At 38.3% G+C, this 25,160-nt stretch overlaps 1 protein-coding gene across 1 annotated transcript; it reads right to left on the bottom strand.

Annotated features, from left to right (window-relative positions):
* Positions 1–18,810: 18,810 nt before the first annotated feature.
* Positions 18,811–20,359, bottom strand: LOC5566764. The gene is made up of 2 exons (XM_001651121.2): positions 20,184–20,359; positions 18,811–20,113 (listed from the first exon to the last, which is right to left on the bottom strand). Exons 1-2 carry the CDS (start codon positions 20,345–20,347, stop codon positions 18,898–18,900), a joined length of 1,380 nt encoding a protein of 459 aa, XP_001651171.1. The 5' UTR covers positions 20,348–20,359; the 3' UTR covers positions 18,811–18,897.
* Between the last annotated feature and the right edge of the window lie 4,801 nt (positions 20,360–25,160).

Consider the following 25,160-nt stretch of genomic DNA (forward strand, 5'->3'; position numbering starts at 1 on the left):
ATTACAAGATTTAGTGGCCAACTTGGCAACGAAGAAAAATAGTACAATTGTCGTATCAAATGGTATATGTAAACAATTTATCCATTTGTTAATGAAAGAAGACTTTTTACAAGCGAAGAAAGTATCGTATAATCGGTACAAAGTTAAACAAATAAGCCTCAGTAACATTGGCTTAGTGAATCGTAGGTCTGTAAGAGCAGACGAACTATTAAGTTATGCATCGACGGTATGCCCAAGCATCACTGGATCGGTAGTGATCACTACGGACAAGGGACTCATGACACATCAAGAAGCGTCGAAAAAAAACCTAGGCGGACGCGTGTTAGCGATTTTGTACTAAGAAGTGACTTGTGAAGAAATTTGTGTGTTGCTGGAAGACCATTGAAAGGAAGAAAATGCAGTTCTTTGCAACAAATGTGTACCAAGTCGATGCACAGACAGGGGAAGTCTTCCATTACATCAGACTTACTTACGACGATCGCGAGGCAGATGCATTGATGAGGGAGCTACAGCTCCAACAACAACAACAACAACAGCGTCAACAGCAACAAAACAACATTAATACCGGTGATCGAGAAAATACAGAAGAGGCGCCTGCTCAACACAACAGTGAGCAATGAAAATTATAGACAATATAAACAACAATCCTATTGAAGCAGCAGAGAGCAACCCGGACAACAAGCAGGCAAGCAGGTAACCTCAATCTAATTTACAGGGTGAGTGCAGAAAGTTAACGGGACGAACAAACAATGCAATTATATATATAATAGCGAATAATAATTATCTCAAATCTACTGAAGAATTTTTATATCTTTTAAATGTTAGAAGAGCTTCAGATAATTGAAGCTAGTATCACAAAAGAGTTCAATAATATTACCAAAAATATAAAAAGACCACGATCTCAAAAAAATATCGTACAAAAAAAGGAATTTTTAATAAAGCTTTTAAAACAATATAAAACTATTTTGCTAAGCGCACAAAATTCCATCGCATCAGATTTATGGAATACGGAATGTCAAAAATATCAAACTCTTAAAACAATAACTGAAGACTCTCTAAAACTACTAAATAATTCAATTATATTAAAACCTAAATTTAAAACAGTAGTTAGAGCGGCTATTATTTCTAAAAGGTTATCATTTAAAAGGGAAGTAAAAATGCCTACTGTCGACATCAAATTGGGGACATCCCTCATCCAAACTTATGATGGGTCTCCGGACCATCTCAACTCTTTTCTCGATGCCGTTGCATTATTCTCTGATACCGTCAATGGAGAATTTGCAGACGCGACAGTGGCGCAGAAAACAGCGGCAGACGAAACTGTTTTTAAATTTATCAAAACAAGGTTGACTGGAGTTGCACGTCAGTCAATAACGGGGGCACAAAATTTAAATGAAACACTGGATAAGCTAAAAACCCAATGTGCTCCGAAAATAAGTTCGGACAACATTAAAGCTAAAATGTGTGCTCTAAAAAAAAGGGGCACTGTGGAAGAATTCTGCAAAGAGGTGGAGAAACTAACCCAACAGCTTGCAGCAACCTACATTGACGAAACTATACCTACTGACAAGGCTATGCAAATGGCTACTAAAAGTGGTATCGAATCTCTGATTAACGGAATAGACCATGCGGATTTGAAGCTGATTCTAAGAGCCGGTACATTCACTAAGATCAATGAAGCCATCCAAAAACTTCAGGAAAACTATTCTGAAGAAAGACAGAAATCCTCGATGGCACAAATGTTCTATACAAACAACAATCCCAACCAACGTGGTCGTGGCCGTAGTGGATTTAACAGCGACAGAAGAAATTTTTCTGCCGGCCAAAGATCATTTTCTCGTAATCATGGGCAACCAAGATTTCAAAATTTCCGAGGCAATTATAGCCAAGGACACAGTTATGGCCAAGGACAAAATTTTAGAGGTCAAAACTTCAGAGGACAAAATTTCAGAGGCCAATGGAATAGAGGAAGAGGACGATACGAAACACGTTCTACCTATTTTATTCAGCCTATACCACAGGCAATACAACCCGTTTTTCAACAATTAGCGCCTGTAGGTTACCAACAAAATCAGCAACAACCAGTTTATCAGCAGCCGCAATCCACTTATCAACAGCAACAACAGCCGGCACAAAACAATACTTTTTTAGGCACACAGTTTGGTCGACATTTACAGTGAATGCATCGACCTCCAATTACGTTATTTTAAAAATAGATTTATCGGAAACCCAGTGTACTTTTATTGTTGACACAGGCTCTGATATATCTATCATTAAAAGTCGTAAAGTAAAATCGTCTCAAATTTACTACCCTGAAGAAAAATGCGTCAAATCAGGTATAGGAGATGAAGGAATTCACTCTTTAGGAAGTACTTTCGCTAACATATTAGTTGAGGGTATACCTATTCAGCAGAAATTCCAAATAGTTTCAAATGATTTCCCTATTCCAACGGACGGAATCATTGGAAAAGATTTCTTGGCAAGATATAAGTGTAAAATTGACTACGAACCGTGGATGTTGTCATTTACTGTAGACAATCAGCTTATTTTGATACCTATTGAAGATAATTTCCAAAACAATTTCTTTTTACCTCCACGATGCGAAGTTACCCGTTACATACCACATCAAAATTTACAAGAGGATATGGTGGTACACTCACAGGAAATTCAACCAGGAATTTTTTGTGGAAATACGATCATATTAGCTAAAGAACCAATATTAAAATTCATTAATACCACCGATAAAGCAGTTTATATTACTTACACAGATTTTAAACCTTATATGGAACCACTAAGTAACTTCCAAGTAGTACCACGCAAAACACACTCAACTGATAAAACCCCAAGGCGAAATAAAATTTTGAAAAACATTGATACTCATCACCTTACTCCACAAGCTAAACGAGAACTCGAAAAATTAATCATTCGATATGAAGATATTTTTAACCTAGAAGATGAGAAATTGTCAATCAATAATTTTTATACGCAGAACATCAGTCTTAACGATAATGTTCCTGTGTATATACCCAACTATAAAACTATTCATGCCCAAGGTGAAGAAATCGAAAGGCAAGTTCAGAAAATGTTAAAAGACGAAATTATAGAACCCTCAGTTTCGTCATATAATTCCCCGATTTTGCTGGTCCCGAAAAAGTCGGATAATTCAGAAAACAAATGGCGTTTAGTTGTTGATTTTAGGCAACTAAACAAGAAAATTATGCCAGACAAATTTCCGCTACCAAGAATTGAAAGTATACTAGACCAACTCGGTAGAGCAAAATATTTTACCACACTGGATCTGATGTCAGGTTTTCATCAGATCCCCTTGGACAGTAATTCCAGGAAGTATACCGCATTTTCTACCAACTCTGGGCACTATCAGTTCAAACGATTACCTTTTGGATTAAATATTAGTCCAAATAGTTTTCAAAGGATGATGGCTATTGCCATGGCAGGTCTAACACCTGAGCGTGCATTTATCTATATAGATGATATTGTTATTATCGGATGTTCGTTGAAACATCATTTGTCAAATTTAGAATCAGTATTTGAACGTATGAGAAAATATAATTTAAAATTAAACTTATCCAAATGTAAATTTCTGAGAACCGAAGTGACCTATCTTGGTCATAAAATAACCGATCAGGGAATATTGCCCGACGACTCCAAATTTAAAGCCATTAGGGACTATCCAATTCCCAAAAATGTAGACGATGTGCGAAGATTCGTTGCTTTTTGCAATTATTATCGTAAATTTGTCGAAAACTTTGCTGACATAGCTTACCCATTAAACCAATTACTGAAGAAAAACGTTACTTTTACATGGACTGATAAATGTCAAAATGCATTCGATCTGTTGAGACAACAGCTGATGTCTCCAAGATTATTGCAATACCCCGGTTTTACCCAAAAATTTATACTAATGACAGACGCGTCAGACATAGGATGCGGAGCTGTCTTATCTCAAATTTCTGAAGCAGGAGAACGACCTATCGCGTTCGCAAGTAAGACGTTTATTCCAGCAGAAATAAATTAACCGACCATACTAAAAGAACTAATCGCCATACATTGGGCCATAAATTATTTCGAAGCCTATTTGTATGGAAGACGATTCACAGTACAAACAGATCACAGACCTCTTGTGTATCTATTCGGAATCAAGAATCCAACCTCGAAATTGACTAGAATTCGTATCGATCTTGAAGGATACGACTACGATGTTGTATATATTAAAGGTAAGGAAAGTGTAGCAGCGGACGCATTATCGCGAATAGCTACTACATCTGACGAATACAAAATTTCTAATGTTATGATAGTTAATACTAGGTCTATGACCCGTAAGGCACAAAAATTAGTTAAAAATAATTTAAAAGATATTAGCATTGAAAATGAAAAAAAGGAGACTGATCACCTCTCTACATATGAAACTGAACGCCCTACGGAAACAAGAAAAATGATGAAGCTGTGCACAGCCGTAGTGGGCAATACATTGAAATTTATGATATTGAAGAAAAATTGCAAAACGATTGTTGCACAAGTGCATCAAGACGTTAGAAATGGAAGTCACGCATTCGAGTGTGCTCTTCCAGAAATTGAAAAAAAATGCAAAAAGAATAAGCGCGAAAAATTTACGAAAAGATCAGCCCACCACATCACCGAAAGCGCCTCGACAAGAAGATCGCAAGACCAACAAATCTAGTGGTGAAATTCAAACACGTAGCAGAAGTTGTAAAAGGCATATGGAAGTTTCGCCAACTGAAGCCGCCCACAGCCGGGGTAAACGAATGCCTTCGCAACTCGATACCAATACTACATTTGTTGATATCGAGATGAACAATGGACCAGGACCTTCATAACAAAATACGCACCGTCCCTTACGATTACGACTCCGCTACGATTATGGACAAGAAGAAGGAAGAACGAAACCGACCAAACACGTTTGATGACTCCCGCAATTCCATGGACTCCAATAAACGACCCACAACTACTACGAACAGAACAGGGTCTAATACCGTCGTTACCAAGTTGAAATTTCAAACCATCACCTCTGAAGAATACGACAGAATGCACAATCTCATCGTCGTACCATCAACGAGCAGAACGAGCAGCTATATTACAACAATTGATTCGCCAAGTGCGAGGCTCACCACGCCAACCCTGACCGAGGAAGTCCCGGAGTATTCCGAAGAGCCCTTGGCGGCAGTTGGCGTGGTCTGTCCACATCTCAGGGCAAGTATTCCTATACATCCTATATCTGTGAAACAGCCCAATCCCACTTTTATCCCAATCAACACAGGCTTCGATACTACACTCAATTCGACAACGTACAGTGTATGGCCTACGCCATTACACGCAAAAAGCTCCGAGTCATCAGCGAAAGTGAACTCTCGAAAGATATCGTATGGAACTAAACGAAATAGCGGCATATTCCGATCCTCTTCGAACTCAAATTTCCACCATGGCTCCATTCATCAACACAAGACAGACCTACCAGCTAGATGCACAAGACTCACAGCAACAATCGATTCGCCAAGCGCGAGGCCTACCACGCTGACCCTGACCGGGGATGTTCCGGAGCAATCCGAAGAGCCTCCGGCGGCAGTCGACGTGGCTTGCCTGCAACTCTCGGCAAGTAAAGCTGCTTTTTCGCCTAAAGATCAGTCAACTGCCACTTCTCTTCCTACCAACACAGACCTCAACATAGAAGTAAATTCAAGGGAGGTCACTACAGCCACAACCGTTCCCCTGCAAACATCGGTTGAAGATTCTCCAGCGGAATTGGACTGCTCATCGTACTGGAATCCACTCGGGACCGAATTCAACAACCACATCGCCGACTTGCAGTCACCGTTACAAACATCAACCGAATCGGATTCCTGTGTTACTGAAACGAACGAAAACAGCCCAACGTTCGCAATTCAGTGGAACATATGTGGGCTCCGCTCCCATCTAAGCGAACTACAGATCCTTTTAGCAAAATACCAGTCTGTAATAGTGTGCTTACAGGAAACCAATGGAGACTACCGAAAGCTAAGCCCTAGCTGTCTGGGGAAGGATTACCAGCTTCTACTTGGCCAGTGCTCTGCTCATGGAAGGCAAGGTATTGGAATTGCAATTGAAAACGGCACCCCCTTCCAAAGAATATGGTTTCAAACCAAAAAACAGGCCGTTCCAGTTCAGTTAGGCGCTTCAATCGCAATAACAGCAGTTTCGGTTTATCTTCCAATGCCAAACAGAGAGGTGAAGCAATATTAGAACTAGTTGTGCAAAATGATATGAATGTTCTTAATAATGGATCTTACACCCGCATCGACCCAGCAACAGGGACCTCTCAAGCCTTAGACGTAACGATGTGCAGCACCTCACATGCAGCAAAATTTTCCTGGTAAACGTTACTCGATTTTTCAGGTAGCGACCATTTACCGATATTGGTTGACACACTTTGCAAGCAGAACCGACCCACACGCCGAAACCGATGGATTTTTGAAAATGCAGATAGGCTACTCTACGAGCAGCTAACAAACAATTCAATCAAACCAGGTTCTCAGTTTACGGTAGACGAATTTACAAACAGAATAATCGCTGCTGCAGAGGCAAGCATCCCCAAAACTTCAGGGAGGGTAGGACCAAAATCTGTTGTATGGTGGAATCAAGATGTAGAATTAGCAGTAAAGGCCAGAAGAAAACGACTACGAGCTCTTCGTCGCTTGAAAGAAGGTGACTCTAGAAAAGTCAAAGCTCTTAAATTATTTCAAGAAGCACGATCACACTGCCGCAAAATTATAGCCGATGCTAAACAAAAAAGCTGGGATACATTTGTTGAGGGCATAAACCCTGATTCACCTGCTAGTCAAGTTTGGAACAACATCAATAGGCTCCAGGGAAAGCGACAACGGAATGTAATAACCCTAAACCTTCCAACAGGGCATACGAATAACGGAGAAGAAGTAGCAAACGCCCTAGCTGATGAGTACCAACTGAAATCTTCGGACGCAAACTATCCAGAAAAATTCCGTCGGAAACACAAAGCCGAGCAACGGTCAATACGAAAAAACCAACGTCCCAAACTTAAAAAGGGATACAACCAGGGTTGGAAAAAAATCTGAAATTCATTCTACAGTAGCCAAACAAAGCCAATCGCAGTCAGCGAAGCCAGTGAAACTAACGCCTACCGCTGCTGTAGGCAAAGAGCCTTGAAAATCGCAAAACACCCGTTGCTAAGGGCAACCCAAAATTACTGTAGAAAAATGTTCTATTTCCCGCTGCATTTCCCGCATTTAGAGCCTTCAATGCAGAGTTGCCTAATAACAATCATATCAGCTGATGGCTGATGGTCTAAAACTATCAATATCACTTGCGAGCTATCAATATCACTTTGATTTGACAACCAACAGCAGTGATGCGACATCGCACTCTAGATCAAAATCACTGCATAATTAGTGATCACGTGGTCATTATCCATGCTATTAATGTTTTTCAGTGACCAACACATAGTTTCAATCTATCTGCAACACTGTCGAAAATATCGTACTGATAAATTGCCATTTTATCTGCTTAATTTAAAGCTAAACTTAACCCATCAGTGATATCCATAGTCTATCGCCATCAATGCACTGGTGATGGAATAGACAGCATGATGTTGATGTGATATGGAATGATCCGATTTGTATCGCAGTCGGCCTGTACAAATCAGCAAATTTTAAGCATTGATAGTGACATCGAGCAGCTCTGCTTCAATGACACTCACGTTTTAGAAAATTCATTCACCCAACATAGGCTACTTGATGAGATTCACGTACAAACAGTGGCACTTTTCCTGCAGAATGTAAAATAGGAATAGTAATTCCAATTCCTAAACCTGAAGCTGATCGTAGCCGACCAGGAGGATACCGGCCAATAACTCTATTGAGTTGCTTAGGAAAGTTGTTCGAAAGAATAATCAACCGTCGGCTTGTAACAGAATTAGAGTCCACGAGAAAATTAGACCCACGACAGTACGCTTTCCGGTCAGAATCGCTTATCACCCTCCATGAGGACGAACATGCAGAAATCGTATCTCTTGACATATCAAGAGCCTACGATACTACATACAGACCTGGTATCCTTCGTACTCTGATGAATTGGAGAATAACAGGGAGGATGATGAACATTAGGGTGCCAATGGAATGTATGGGAAAAATTTTGCCATCGAATTTCAAAAAAAGGTAGTGCTCAAAAGTTTTGTCTCCTCGAAAAAAGTCCCCATGCAAAATTTGAGCTCAATCGGACTTCATTAAGTGGACCCCCAAAGCGGTCAAAGTTTGGCTTTTTTGACCCATGAAAAATCTCCAAAGGGGGGGGTACATGAAATTTCCGAAATCGAAATTTTTTTTTTGATGCCAGGTGTCTTAGTTAGAAATGCATGAAACGTTGAGATCTGGTGTTATTTGGAAAATTTTTTTTTTTTGAAAAAATCGACCTTTTGGGACTTAGTAAATTTTTGAGTTGGGGGAGTGAATTGAATTTGAAATGAACGATTTGAATTCAATTGCTGAGAAATTCAAGGCAATAGTATTGAAACATATCCTATATGATTGTTGGCCACTGAAAGCATATGATATGTGATATTTCATTAGGGTGGTTCATTTACTTTCCATTAGGGTGGTCCTTTTTGTTAAAAAATAAAAAAAAATAAAAAATAGAATTTTAATTGAATATTGAAGACAATAGTATTGGAACATCTCTCACATTATCGTAAGCCATTTTCTACATTTAATATGTGGTATTTTATTGGGGTGGTTCACTTATTTTCCATTACGGTGGGCCTTTCTGTCGAAAAATCATAATTTGAATGGGATATTAAAAACAATAGTATTTTATCACCTCTTTCATCATCGTAGGGCATTTCCTTCATTAGATTCGTGATATTTCATTGGGAAGGCTCACTTATATTCAATTACGGTGATTCTTTAAGAAAAAATTGAGTATTTGAATTGAATAGTAAATACAAGAGTAATTAAACATCTCCTATGTCATCGTAGGCCACTGTTAATGTATAATATGTGATATTTCATTGGGGCTATTGTCCTCAGTTTTGCATAAGGGTGATCATTTAATTTGTAAAATATTCTCAACAGATCTAACAAATCAACTTTGTTTGTATAGTTTTGAATCATGATTCTTCATTGGCATGCAACTCTTCGTTAAGCTATTTTCATTAAGGGTTTCTTTTGAATAGTTAAAATAAAACGTTCCAATCATCAGTGAATTCAGTGAAGCACAACTCTAACTGTCATAATCAAAATACAGATAAAAAAGGAATGAAATAATTTTTGACGTATACAAATTATGACAATAGCTTGATGGGCGACGATGAAGGGCAACAAAAGTGTTTAGTTTATATTTTCAAAAGAGATTCTCAGCCTTGGGCTCCTTCATTCCCGAAACAAAAGTACGTTGCCTTCTGCTTGCTATAGTACACGCGATTCGGTTGTGACAACGTAGGTAATTCAAGTTTTGACAATCAGTTCTCGTTTGTTCTTCAAAGATGTAACAAAGTTCCTTCAAGAAATTTCGTCGGAATTTCATATGGATTTTTTCGTTGGAGTTTTCAACGGAATTTTCTTTGGAGTTTCCTTTTGAATTTTAATCGGAATTTCCTTCGAAATTCCTTTTAAAAATTTTTATTTGACTTTTCTACGAAATTTCCTTTTTTTTCTACGGAATTTTTATCAAAACCGGAAATTTATCCTGAATTTGCTTCGGAATATCCTGTGGAATTTTCTTCGGTATTTTTAGAAGTGCCCTTTTGAATTTTCTGTGGTATTTCCTTCGAAATTTCCTATGAAGTGTCCTCCAGAATTTCATTCTGAACTTTTCATTGGAATTTTCTTCGAAATTCACTTCGGAGTTTCTTTTTGAGTTTCCTTCGAAATTTGCTTTGGAGTTTCCTTCCGAATTTCTTCTAGAGTTTGTTTCGGAATTTCCTGTGTTATTATCTTTGGAGCTTCCTTCAGAATTGTTTTCGAAATATTATTTTGAATTTCTTTCGAAGCATTGGAATTTACTTTGGAAATTCCTTCGAAATTTTCTTTGGAGCTTTCTTCGGAATTTCATTTGGGATTTCTTTTGGACCTTTGAAATTTACTGCGGAATATTCTTAGAAATTTCCTTTACAATTTTCTTTGGAATTTCCACAGAGTTTTCTTGAGAATTTTCTTACAAATTTGCTTTGGATATTCCATAGAAAATTCCTTAGAAATTTTCTACGAAATTTCCTTTTAACTTCCTTTTTTCATTGCAATTTGCTTCGGGATTTGCTTTGGAATTTTCTTTGGAATTTCCTTAGAAATTTCCTTTTGAATATGCTTTGGATATTTTTCAGAATTGTCGTCGGAATGTCCTTTGGAATGTGCTTCAGAATTTCTTTTGCAATTTTATTCATTTTTTTTAATTTTTTTTTCGGGATTTCCCTTGTATTTTCGAAAGTTTCCATCGAAGTTTCCTTTGGAATTTCTTTTGGAGCTGTGATCTTTTCTTCGAAATTTCCTTAGAAATTCCTTTTTGAATTTCATTCGGAATTTGCTTTGAATTTTTTTATGGAATTTCCTATGGAGTTTTCGGAATTTTTTTTGGAATTTTCCACGGATTTTTCTTTGGAATTCCCTTGGGTTTTTTCGGAATTTCCTTTGGAATTTTCTACGCAATTTTCGTCAGAATTTCTTCTGAAATTTGCTTCGGAAATTCCGTTGGATTTTTTTTAGTTTCCTTCGGAATAAACTTTGCAATTTCCGTCGAAATTCCCTTAGGAGTATCCTTTAAAATTCCTTTGCAGTTTTCTTTAGGGCTACTTATCAAATTTTCTTAAGAATTTTCTTAGGAATTCCTTTATTACTTCCTTCAAAATTCTCTTTGAAATTTCTTTCGGAATTTCGTTTGAAGTTTACTTCCAAATTTGTTATAGAGTTTCCTCGGAATTTCCTTTGGAATAACCTTTGGAATTTCCTATGGAGATTTCGAAATTTTATTTAGAAGTATTGATTGGAATTTTTTCCTTTGGACTGTTTTACGTAATTTTCATCGGAATTTCCGTTGAATTTTCGCGGAATTTACTTCGGAATTCCCTTCGTATTGTTTTTTCGGAATTTTCTTAGGAGTATCCTTTAAAATTTCTTTGTATTCTTCGGAACTTCATATCTCATTTACATCAGAATTTCCATTGGAATTTCTTCATGAATTTCTTTCAGTAAGTTGCTTCAGGAAGTTATTTTGGGTTTCTTTGGAATTACTTTCAGAATGTCCTTCTTCAGTTCTTCAAAATTTTCTTCGGCGTTTCCTTTGGAATTTCTTCTGGAATTGCCTTCGGAATTTCCTTTGGAATTCGCTTCGGAAGTTCCTTTGAAATTTCTTATGGAATTTCCTTTGTAATTTCTTTTAGAGCTGGCTTCGGAATTTCATTTGGAATTTTCTGCGCAATTTTCGTCCGAGTTTTCTTTGGAATTTGCTTCGAAACATCCTTCAAAAATCCATTCGGATTTTTTTTTCTGGAATTTCCTTTTGAATTTGCTTTGGAATTTCTTTCGGGATTTGCTTTGGAATTTCATTTGGAGCTACCTTCGGGATTTGATTTGGAATTTTCTACGTTATTTTGGTCGAAATTTACTTTATAATTTGCTTCGGAATTTCTTCTGGAGTTTTCTTCGGAATTCCTTTTGGAGCTTCATGCTAAATTTGATTTGGAATTTCTTTTGAAGCTTTGAAATTATTTCGGAATTTTCTTCGGAAGTACCTCTATAATTTTCGTTTCCTCTGGAATTTTCTTCGGTATTTCCTTCGGAATTTTCTCTGGAATTTCCTTCGGTATTTCCTTTGGAATTTTCTCTGCAATTTCCTTCGGAATATCCTCTGGAATTACCTTCGGAATTTCCTTTGGAATTTCATTCGGAAATTACTTTGGAATTTCCTTCCGTATTTCCCCTAGAATATTCTTCGAAATTATCTCTGGAATTTCTTTCGGGATTTTCTCTGGAATTTCCTTCAGAATTTTCTCTAGAATTTCTTTCAGAATTTCCTCTGGAATTTCCTTCGGAATTTCCTCTAGAATTTCCTGCGAAATTTCCTCTGGAATTTCCTGAGAAATTTCGTCTGGAATTTCCTTCGGAACTTTCTCTGGAATTTCTTTCGGAATTTCCACTGGAATTTCCTTCGGAATTTCCACTGGAATTTCCTTCGTAATTCCCTCTGGAATTTCCGTTGGAATTTCCTTTGGAATTTCCTTCAGTATTTCCTCTAGAATTTCCTTCAGAATTTTCTGTAGAATTTCCTTAGGAATTCGCAAAACTAAATTGGAAAGGTCACGAGGCTCAATGCTTGATCTCTGAGATGAGTGCATCTGAAATCACGAAGTAGCAAGCGGATTTTGTTTGAGACGAGGACTCCGAACTGGTTCATCTTAGTGAAGTGTTGCAATCCGAATGAAAATCACGCAAAACTTTTCAAAAAGACTTTTCTAACAATGAGAGGCTTTCTAGAAAACTCTTTTGTTGTTAACTAAGTTACCTTTACATTTTTCGTCGAACATTACGCAAATATTATGTAGTAGTCCACACCATAATCTTACGGTCTGTAGATATTAAGGTTGAATTTTTTACAATGATACCATAATTAAGGAAAGTGGACGAGACTTTTTCGAGAAATCATGGTTTCAAACTATACGAAAAATGATGCACCCTAATGGAAAATAAGAGAAACTCCCTAATGAAATATGTTAACAGTATCCTACGATGATGTCGCATATCAAATGGAACTAGAGGCGCATGAATTCAGAGGAATTTAAAGCCTCTCTAAACAAAAATATCACGAATTTAATGAAGGAAATGCCCTACGATGATGAAAGAGGTGATAAAATACTATTGTTTTTAATATCCCACTCAAATTATGATTTTTCGACAGAAAAGCCCACCCGAATGGAAAATAAGTTAACCACCCTAAGAAAATACCACATATTAAATGTAGAAAATGGCTTACGATAATGTGAGAGATGTTCCAATACTATTGTCTTCAATATTCAATTAAAATTCTTTTTTTTTTTTTTTTTTTAACAAAAAGGACCACTCTTATGCAAAGTAAATGAACCACCCTAATGAAATATCACATATCATATGCTTTCAGTGGCCAACAATCATATAGGATATGTTTCAATACTATTGCCTTGAATTTCTCAGCAATTGAATTCAAATCGTTCATTTCAAATTCAATTCACTCCCCCAACTCAAAAATTTACTAAGTCCCAAAAGGTCGATTTTTTCAAAAAAAAAATTTTCCAAATAACACCAGATCTCGACGTTTCATGCATTTCTAAGACATCTGGCATCAAAAAAAAATTTCGATTTCGGAAATTTCATGTACCCCCCCCCCCCCCCTTTGGAGATTTTTCATGGGTCAAAAAAGCCAAACTTTGACCGCTTTGGGGGTCCACTTAATGAAGTCCGATTGAGCTCAAATTTTGCATGGGAACTTTTTTCGAGGAGACAAAACTTTTGAGCACTACCTTTTTTTGAAATTCGAAAAATCGATTTTCATTGGCACCCTAATGAACATGCTATCTAGTTTTCTGTGTGACAGATTCTTTCAAGTGGCAGTTAATGGAGCCCTCTCAACCCTTAGAAGAGCAGATAATGGAGTTCCACAAGGATGAATCCTATCTGTCACATTGTTCCTTGTAGCAATTCAACCCATGTTCGATGTTATACCTAGTGATGCAGAAATCCTAATATATGCAGATGACGTCATTCTAATAGTGAAGGGTAAAGGCCCAAACGCAATGATAGCGGAACGGCAACGGAAAACGGAACCGGTTCGCCAGCATGAACTATAGCATGCTTGTCGACTCAGACTTGGTTCACTTTCGTTCGTTGACAGCTCAGTCAGGATGGTGTGATTCATGCTGGCGAACCGGTTCCGCTTTCCGTTGCCGTTCCGCTATCATTGCGTTTGAGCCTTAAGAACCACGTCACAATACGTAGAAAGCTTAGAAGAGCGGATAAAGCTGCAGTCGATTGGGCCGCTAGTGTTGGGTTCACTATAGCCCCTACGAAATCTAAGCTACTGCATGTCTGTAACCTAACACACCGAAAACGAGGTAGAGCGATCAAGATTGACAGCATTCCAATCCCTCAATTAAGGCATTTTAAAGTTCTCGGAATCATAATCGATTCTAAACTCAAACTTTCAAAACACCTAGCGTCAAGCAAAACTGTCGTAAAAGAATCCATATTCTACGTATACTAGGATATCATCTGAAAAGAAGTAGCAGAACTAGTTTGTTAAGGATAGGATCAGCTCTTATTCTTTCGAAAGTCTATTTTGGAATCGGACTCACCAGCATAAATTTTGAAGCATTGCAACAATCTCTGGAACCTATCTACAACGATGTCGTTCGTCAAGCATCAGGAGCATTCAAAAGTAGCCCAACAATTTCTATAATGGCGGAAAGTGGTTGGCTGAACTTTCGCTTAGCTTTGATTCAGCGTCTGTGTATACTGATTGTTGGCCTCATTGAGAAAAATGAGGATGCAGTCGCCTATCCAGTCGTCCAGAGAGCTAAAACACTTATGTTGGAAACGACGGGATGGACGTTGCCAAATGTGTGTAATGTGTTAAGGTTGTCAAACAGAGAGTGGTATGCGCCAGGCCCAATAATTGAAAATGCACTGAGGAACAACATCAAAGCAGGTACAAACCGGGCCATCGTGGTACCAAGGTTTAAGGAACTTATCACAAGTCGCTACAAAATCCACGATCAAATATACACGGATGGCTCAAAAGATCGCGACCAAATTGGAGCTGGACTAACAATTGGTGATAGAAACTATAGTTTTCGTTTACCCGGCATATGCAGCGTATTCTCCGCCGAAGCTTTCGCCTTGATGAACGCTGTTTCAATGTCACAAGGACACACAAACGTTATCATCCTAACAGATTCTGCCAGCTGTCTTGACGCGCTACGCGAAGGACGATCTAAACACTCCTGGATACAATCCATCGAAAAGAATATAGAGGGACAAAATGTGACATTCTGCTGGATACCTGGGCATTCTGGCATAGTCGAGAATGAGAAAGCTAATGAGCTGGCGAAACAAGGTTGTAATCAACCATCGGTGGATATACCAACACCTGCCCAGGATGCTGTACGAGCGGTGAAAGAAAAAATTTGGTCATATTGGGAAGCAGAATTGTAAATATCGGTCAGCCAATCGGGAGCGTCTTAGAGACTCCCCGACTCAACTGCCTCAGGGTCGGCACGCTCACCTAAGTTTACCACGGACAGGGAATCTTCGAACTAGAAATACAGGAAAACCCACAGCACTTCACTGTTCAAAACTCCTACTTTATTGCCTTCACTCCAGTTTCACAGTTTTATTTGGGCTACAACCTTCTCTACTACACTTTCTTCCCACTTTCTTATTCGCTAATCTGACCTGTTAGGGGCTCCTTCTTCTCGCAGCTACCACCTGTCCACTCCTTCCTCACGACCTGGTATCGGCCTTCGGCGTTCTCCTGCTTCGACCACGTCTGGCCACGCTCTTCTCGGATTGGCTTGGGTCGGCTGCAGCCTGCTGGTACCCTCCTACGCGTCCTAGGCTACCGATTTAGTGACGGATCGGTCTTCGGCTAATACCGATGCCGGAAAGTGCCCGGAATAGGCCTCTAGGACGTCGTAGGGCGGTAATAGAAATACAGTGGTTTCTATACCAAAAAACGGAGGGGTCCTGGTGGAATGGAAAAGGGGTTAAACCACGATAATAGAAATTGTGGTTTTCTTTGCGGGTTACCTGGTGTCCACTTTCCGCTATCTTCTTCCTCACACAACTCTTCGTCTGCTTTCCACTTAACTTTATAGTTCTAGCTTAACGACTAGCTTCTTCAGCTGTATCCGGGCAAGTGAACGATCAGTAATATATTTTTGACCGTAGAGGTTCTTGACCTAGGTCGTCGGTCATTCCCCTTTCCCATTCGGGTTTTCAACGATGGCCCCCATTTCGCCACCCCTCATGGCCGCCCGAACGTTATGCTACCAGACATCTGGTGGTGGGTTTTGGGAGCTCGGTGGGTGGTAGCCTGCATGGTTACGGTCATTTGACATACTACTGCCCTAGTTGTATGCCTAGTGCTACTGGGGAAAAACCTAGACACCTACTACGAATATTTCCTGTTGTTTCTACGTACAAACAAAAAACAAAATCACCTTAACACTAGCAACTGACAAACCAAACACTTACAGAATGGAACCAGAGCCGATGTCACCTAAGAGCCATCAAACCCACAGCTGGTAAATACTTAGATCGTAAATGCCCATCCGAACAACGCGTGCTAACTCGCATACGAATAGGGCACACTCGCCTCACCCACGCACACCTGATGAACAACAGCAATCCTCCTGTATGCACGTATTGTGGAGATCGAGTTACAGTGCAGCACATAATAACGGAATGCAGAGGACTCGAAGGAAGTAGGAAAAAATGTGGTATAAATGGATCGATGGCTGAAATACTCGCGTATAACGATGAAAATGAAAAAGCAGTGCTACAATTTCTCAAAGATTGTGAATTGTTTGATAAAATTTAACAAAGGTTAATCTGATAAAATTTGTACGAAATTAGTATTAAACAGACACGAATGCCACTCAGATATGTGGTAAAGTGTCTCTAATAAAGCATAACAATAATAATAATCAGCAATTCCAATCCATCAAGTGACAACGACTAGACCGGGGTACGAATCAACTACCGCTTTGAATAGCTGAACGTGCGATAGCAATCAATAAACAAATTAATTATTTTTCATTCTGGCGTTACGTCCCACCTGGGATAAAGCCTGCTACTCGGCTCAGTGTGCAATGAGCACCTCCAGTTATAACGGAGAGCTTTCTTTGCGATTTGACCATTCTTGCATATGTACATATTAAGCCTCAAATAAATCAGGTGTGATTGATTATTTGAAGAAAATCTGATGAGATCCGATAAACCGAATCAATTGAGAAGATGAAATAAATGCAAATACGGTAAAATAATGTTTACACTTCATTTACCATACCTGTCTGTCGTGAAAGTCACGAACTACCGTTTTCCAACTGTTGAGAACCAATCAATTTTCTGTTGTCGTTTTTCTTCACTGTGTTGTCAGTATTTATTTCTCTTCCCACGGGAATATTAAAAAACTATCAGAGCTGACCAGCTGCGGGAAGCGAATCAAGTCTCGTGAGAGTATTTAAGTATCCTCTGGAGTCGGATAATAATATTTGCGCACAGCAAAATGGAACAATAATTTCGAATCCTGTGCTATCTTTAAGATGAGATCTGCAGCAGTCGAGAAACGATTCGACTGCGTTTTCCTTTTTCGAAATTGTATCAGCGAAGTTGCTTGGTCCGCAATTTTTTTGCGCTTAGTTTATAGGATTATGGTTGTTTGTTCCTCCGATGATGTGATTTGAACAATCTGTGCACGTGGCATCGGAAGGAAAAGTGTTGCAGTTCCAATGAAAGACTGCAAGTGCTGACTTTAGGGTGCAATCAGTGCACTGAAGTGCTCCACCGAAATGGAAAAATTTTCCTTTAGTTGCCTAGTCTGCACGATTTGACGATAAATCACTTTTGTAAGCTATGGCATGTTGAAACCTATAGGTCCGTTCGTTGAACATGTCTGAGACTTTTGTGAGGAATTCGATTTTGAAGTTGAATGATGGAAGTAAAACTAGGTTATGTTAGTTACATAATGATTTACTAGTGTGGTCATTATTGATTTAAAAATGTGTTAATTGTGACCGTCGATTGGTATACAAATAAGTGAATCAATCACAATTTCAAAATTCTTAGCGTAACTCGATTTATAGCATAACGTAACAAAGTATTTCAAATGGTTTTTCCTATTACCTCTATGAACTCATTTTTTTAAAATGCAACGCCTTTCCTTAATCCTTTTCTGCAGGACACATAAGAGGATATCACTCCATCTGCAACACAAACATTCAGTCATTTTAACGGTTGAAGTGAATCTCACTGCACTGCATTCACTGAATAATTCAAGAACTCCAGATAAACACAATACGTAAAAAAAACTGCCACGTTCAAGTTGCTGCTGATTGCGAACACATTTTCCGGAAGCCAACCACAATAAAACAGGAAGGTGAGAGTGTCTTCCTGCCGGCAGACAATTCATGAACATCATGGACGAGACTTCTGATGAGCTCTCCTGGGGTATTAAATCATTGTACAGTGTGCAGACTTCAAGTGCTGACATAAATTGAGAGGTGCAATTGTACCGACTTGGTTTTCCTATTCTAGTGAACTATGTTGTGAGAAAACAATCCGATTAGAGAAAAACATGTTTGGCAAAGGTGTATTATAGTCAGAAGTGAACTGTATCACAGTGAATTGTTCTCTTCTATATGAACCGGAGTGTCTTACTGGAATCAGTACTCATTATTATTACTTGATGAGCTGCATAATTTGATTTACGTAGTGCAACATTCCTTAGTCGAGTAGTTATCCTGATAATTGAAATCTAGCACAGTAGAAAGTAAATTGATACTTATCATTATAAGCTTGAATTCATATCTAGTTTGAAGTATTTTTTAATATGATACATTGCTCGAATTTCTCTAGAAATCAATTGAGACAAAATAAGGAAACATGAATCATTTAACATCAAAAAGCACAATGCCTAAAAAAAAAGCCTCTTCGTCAAATAAAGCGATACCGAGAACTCAGTTCTGCAAACATCGTCTCATTAATTTAGGGAACCGTTTCCAACTAACAAATTCATTGAGCCGTATCATGGGAAGCAGATTAATCATTCATTACTACTCAATAATTTCATTCCTGGAATTACATCTGCATCTTGTTTCATTCACCATCTAAATCAACAACCGCCTTCTATACCCCATCCCGAATAGATGAAGAACTCTTTCCCATAAGCATACGACCCGGGCCAGGTATCGGATTTGCGCCACCCGGCGCTTTTCGGAATTTGCTCGTTATTCATTTGGCGCCACCCGCGACGAAATCCGGTCGCCTTGTAGTAAATCGCCACGTCCCGCTCAGTAATCAGCCGTTGACTTTGGGTTGATTCATCTGACGGACGACAACAAGCCCGGCGGTCCATGGAAATACGAGCCAAAACGGCCCGAAGGTGGTCGCGTTCCACAAAACCTCCCGCCAACTTCGCATCCAAATCGCCTTTGAAGTATCGTTTTATTTCGCAGGAGTTAATAATCTTATCGAGGGTTATCCCGGTGGGAAGCTCAGTCCACTGGCCTTCGACCGGGTCACTGCTCACGTAATAGCGAAAAACATTCATCTTCACCTCGAGAAGTGCTTTCGCGGAAGCGAATTTGAGCTGGTTCAAACTCAAATCCGATGACGCCAACGTGGCATTGCAGGAAATCACATCCAAGCTGCCCATCATGCTGAGTTCCACTTCCGGCTCTTGAGCCTCGTCAATTGCTTCCTCAACGATTCTGTCCAGTACGGGGACGGCAACTGCCGTTGCAAGCTGCTCATCCGAATCCGGAGGAATAGCAAACTCTAGAATCTGATCAATCATTTCCATTACCATCGATTCGGCCCCGCACCAATCCGATATGATTGTGTCATCCGATACCGTAGCCCGCAGAAGTCCCTCGATTACATCCCGTGCGATTTCCGTCTTCTCCTGACTAAGCTGGAGCTCCAGCTGGACCGCTTCAAAACTGTCCCGTTCCATCTCGATAACGTAGTAACTTCCACTCAAAGTGTGAACCACTCCCCAGAACATAACGTGCTTAGCCCCATCTACTTGCCTCAGCAACTCCATCTGTCGGTCAACGAAGTAATCCATAGATGGCGGGAGTGTGAACCCGATCTGAGACCACATCGGAGCCGAGTGCAGATGCTCCAGGGATCGGACTTTTCTCTGCACTGATCGGGCATATTCTACCTTCCGTTCGTGTTCTGCGCCTTTCACGTCTTGAAGCTTAAGATCCGGATGAACGAAATGGCCCTGCTTGACCAAACGGCAGTACTCTTCAAAGAGGTCCACTGCATTGCCAGGCTTCTCCACGAGGATTCTCGAAATAAGGCGCATCAGCAGGGAGAATCTTTGGGAAATTCAGGAAGCGTATGAGGAAAATAATATCGCAATAGACTCAAATTGAAGGTGAAACTTACAGATTATCGCCATTCTCGCCCACGTGGGACAGCAGAACGTTTCGGGCGTTGATCAGCGCATTGTCAATGCTGAGCCGCTTTTCATCTTGTTGGGATTTTGCTTGAAGGATGTCACCTTCTAAATAGGAATTCTTGATCTCAGACGATGCGAAGCTTCCCTCCATGTTAACAGATGATGTAAATGTATCAATTTGGCAAAGCTCACTTCGATTCCAATCCACTGTGTTTTATTTTCTCGATTTCATGCGCTTTTTGAATAGCGTTGATTTTAGCGATATAGTTTGTTCGGAGAAGTTTCTTGGTAGGGGAAGGGGTGGTAAAATGAACACCTTAAGGAAATCATCTTGTTTCTGATAGAAAAACGAGGAATTTGTATAGTTCTTTCGCACAATATCAAAAATAGGGATGTAATCTATAGCAGCGACATGGATTCATACTGAAAAAAAAGTTTTGTGATCAATCCACCTAGCAGTGAGATAGAAAAAACTATTTTTTCAAAACATTTAGAAAGACATATGGTGTCTTCGGCAAAGTTGTAGAATTGGCAATTTGAAACAACTTTGTCGTAGACACGATTTTCTTTTATACTTTTTGAGAGATATGCCGTTGTATGTGAATGGCCCCTAAAAATCATATTTTTTATCATAACTTTTTTCGAAGATTTTTAACATTTTTTGTGTTTTCTACAAAGTTGTTTGTCATGAAAAGCCCGTGTTTTTGCTGAACATATCATCACTCTATCTTTTGAAATAACAAAGTTATTCATGAATTACTTTTTTTTTTCAAAGCGCAACTTTTAACGAAAAAAGTTTTGTGATCAATCCACCTAGATCACAAAACTTTTTTCGTTCAAAGTTGCGCTTTAATAAACCAAGAAACTTCTCACGGTGTCTTTGTGGAGTAACTTTATTACAAAAAAAAAAACAGGTAAGTCTGAAATTTCGAACTAAAAACAATTAGATTTTGCTCTTTCATTTGCGACCAAAATCAAAATGATCGGTCGGGGGGTCCAGAACATTTTTTTTTAATTTTGTGTGAAGTATTCATGGATATGTGTTTTTGTACCGACACACATTGCGTTGAACATAGATACGGGACAAACTGCAAGATCAAACCATTTGAAGACCTTGGCTTGGAAGGTAAAGTTGTTCTTGCTCAAAAGAGCTGTAATAAGCATATATGACATATGATATACGCATAATTGCAAAACTGTCTCAAACGTCATTTTAGTTATTGTCCACGAAAAACCTTGAAAATCGTACTTAAATTGGTCATAATGATGTAAGAAGTTATTAGGAAATATTTTTAATAGGTGAAGATGCGTCGATATCAAACCTCGAATTTTCAAGAGCTTGTTTGTAGATTTGTATCTTGAGAACCTGACAACCTTTTGCGTTGAACATTTTATTGATTAGTCGCCACCAGCGAGTGACCAGTGAGTTACCGATTGTCTGCTTCTCTAGACTTGTGCTTTTGAAAATTCGAGGTTGGCTTCTATGTATATTCACCCATTATATAACCATTGATAACCGAGTGTGTAGCTCGTTGTTATTAAGCCGATAAACGGACCAAAATAAAAACTGTCACCGCTGGAAGACAGAGGAGGATCTTCTCTTCGTCGTAGCATTGTGAAATAAAGTGTAGGGGGAGATCCCCCAGTACCGGACATTTAAGCCACTACATTCATAATTCGAAAAATATTGGTTTTATGTGCTCAGGTTACCCATTTTTAATGAATATTATCATTTTTATACAGTCATCTCTCCCTTACTCGATATTGAAGGGACCATCGAGTTAGGGAGGTATCGAGTTAGAGAACACAAAACCAGTGCAACTGCGATCTAAGGGACCATCGAGTTAGCCATGAAAACCAACTTTTACTATGGTTCTCTAACTCGATATCGAGATACGGAATATCGAGTGAGGGAGAGTTAACTGTAGTGTACAAAAATATATTTGAAAATATAAATATGAATTTTTACGTTGAATTTTGATTATGTATTTTAGTACCAAATTGATCGATCTTGAAACGTGGCACTCAATATCGGACACGATCTGGAAATGCCTCGAATTCTGTAAATTTGAACATCATTGAATGTGTTTACTTTAGGAATATTATATAATTGCCAAATCAATGCATTTGCAACATTTACAAGAACAATTTGAGTATTTCTTAGTTTGCAAGATGTCCATCAAAAACCTCTTTCTTATATGATGAAAAATCGCACATTTTACGATGTTGTTATGAATGTTCATTTTTCTAAATTTTATTGCCTGTTTGATACCATGATCGACGGAATCCATGAAAAATGAATGTATTTCGAGACGCTCGTGCAATAATTACAAAGATATCATATAACAAATCAAGCTGTCCGAAACTGGGGGACAGGAGGTTCTTAACCAGAATTGTAATTTTTCCATATTTAGTCCAATTATGGTACAAAATACATAATACTATCAAATCAGGATTACGTTCGAATATGCTTGCGTGATCCAAAGTATTTTTTCATATTCAAAATAATTACTAAATGGGCTCAAAATTAAGGCGATAGTCAATTTTTTTGAAATTTTCAAACTTTTGTACTTTTTTAAAAGGGCATGCATATTTCAAGGATGTGTAGTTCTACGCAAACATTAGTCTCCATAATAGCTTCCTTTACTACTAATACAACATCTTGATTGGACCATGATTTCTCAATGTTTCGACTTTGTCCGGTACTGGGGGATCTCCCCCTAAATCCATTCGTTTGCTCAGTAATAACAAGCTATGGCTTTTAGGTTGAGATCATAAATTATGCGAGATTTCTCTTTTTACTTGTAGGGGATGGTACACAAATTATGTCACGCTAAATTTCATTTTTTTCGACCCCCTCCCCCCCTTTGTCACACTTTCTGTATGAGTCCTCCGATAATTTTGTAAGGCTTGTCACGCATGGCTTAACCCCCCCCCCTTGGAGCGTGACGTAATTTGTGAATGACCCCTAGATACAAAAGTGACTTATCCACCTTTCAAACAACATAATTTCAGTTATTCGAATTAACTAGTAGAGGGCTTCGCATGTGATAAACCTTATTATAAGGCATGTAATATACTTGCCCCATGGTGCTGAAAAATACGCTAATTTGGATGGTATTTGAGAAGTTTCAAATCTTATATTTTTTATGTTATTTTCTTAATGGCACAGTGCTTATAAAAAGATCAGAAACTAACATCATGAGGCAAAAAGGGGTTTGGGATTTTTGTACTTGTTTGCAGTACTATAACCCCATATTAACCCCTCTACCGGCAGCTTCATTGTTTAAAATATTCAAATCGCGATAACTTTTTTGTTTCTCAATATTTTTGAAAAAAAAAATTCCACAACTTCTGAAAAAACTGTTTTTAGAATCTGTATCGGTTTTGAGAATTGGTCATCTATATTCGGAGATGTTCCAAAATTCCTTGGGGGACCGACGCATAGCCATAACTCTCGCAATTATCTCTGGCTACAGATTTATGCTCATATTCGGTTATTCGCTTTTCAAAACTAAACTATGATGAAAGTCTATTGTGAAGAAATTAAACAAATCGGTGTAACAGTTTTTGAGCAATGAGCTTTTATGTTTTTGGTACCACTCTAGTCGTAACGAGATCTTGAAAACTTCTTAAAACATCATATTGAAATTTTATATGGGAAGTGTCGGTCCCCCAAGGAACACCGAAATATTTTTAAAACCAGTTGACCAATGGTCAATACCGACATAGATTCCAAAAGTAGAAGAGTTTTTTGAGAAGTTGTGAAAAAATGGTGGAAAAATATAGAGAAACAAAAAAGTTATCGCGATTAAATATATTTTTGTGCTGAAACAATTAAGCTGCCGGTAGAGGGGTTAAGCTAAATAATAGCAAACAAACTCATGAATATCTCTTCTGCTATCTGTCGAATTGAATTTCTCTTTTCAGCAAATTTCTTTATTATGGTTTGAAGAATGAGCTTTTACAATGAGATAATAAATTTGTACCGTAAATTCTGGTGTAATTGATCAGTAGGGTGAAATTGATCACCGTGTCACGCGATTTTATTTCTTACTAATAGTGCACCAAGCTCATTGAAACCTATAGTAAATGAACGTTGTTTGTCTTAAATAATGTCTAATTGTGTATAGTGAAGTTTTTTGTGACACAGAATGTTTATTTCTATGAAAATAATGTAAAATTCTAGAATCAAGTTTAGTGTGAAATTGATCATCATCTATAAACTTCTAGTTCTAAACAAGGATTTGGACATGGTGTAAACCTGAAAGTTTGTGAGGATGCTAACAATATATCTCCAAAACAGATTTTACTATCAAAACTCTTACCAATTTGCTCGTTTTGTTGAAAAATTCAATTTTCTTCAACAATGTAGGGTAATCCTTTGGAAATTGCCTACATTTTGGCGTTTTACGCGGTATTCTTGAAGTTCAATTATTGATTATTTCCATAAATATTGTCTCGTTAAGAATTTGGCAAGCATATTTGGATTCAGGAGGCCCAAATTAAGGATGTAAATTTGCTTTCGAAATTAAAAATAATAACAATGGTAAGTGATCAATTTCACCCCGAAATGGGATTCCCCGATTTTTAATTTTAGACTAGATTTTTGGCACTAACATCACATTTGTTAAAAAGTTTCGGTGCATGAGCCAATGAGGTTCACCGTCGTACTTGTTTTCCTGCATTTAGTTGTATGATATTGATAACATTTTAGAGAGCATACCAAGAAAACAGTGAAAAATGATCTACATTGTCTTTGGGCCACCTTAAATCACCACCTAGAAAGCTGCGAATTTCACAGAACACTATTTTATAGTAAAGATAGTAAGGAACATATGTGAGATTGAATTCTCAAACATTTTTTAATTTTGAACCGCCCTAATGTACATAAACACATAGATAGACAAATTCAAACATATGTGCAAGTCTCTCGAAATCAAAAAAAAAAAAAATACTCTGGA

The sequence above is a fragment of the Aedes aegypti genome, chromosome 1, assembly GCF_002204515.2.
Source record: "Aedes aegypti strain LVP_AGWG chromosome 1, AaegL5.0 Primary Assembly, whole genome shotgun sequence".
NCBI lineage: Eukaryota > Metazoa > Arthropoda > Insecta > Diptera > Culicidae > Aedes > Aedes aegypti.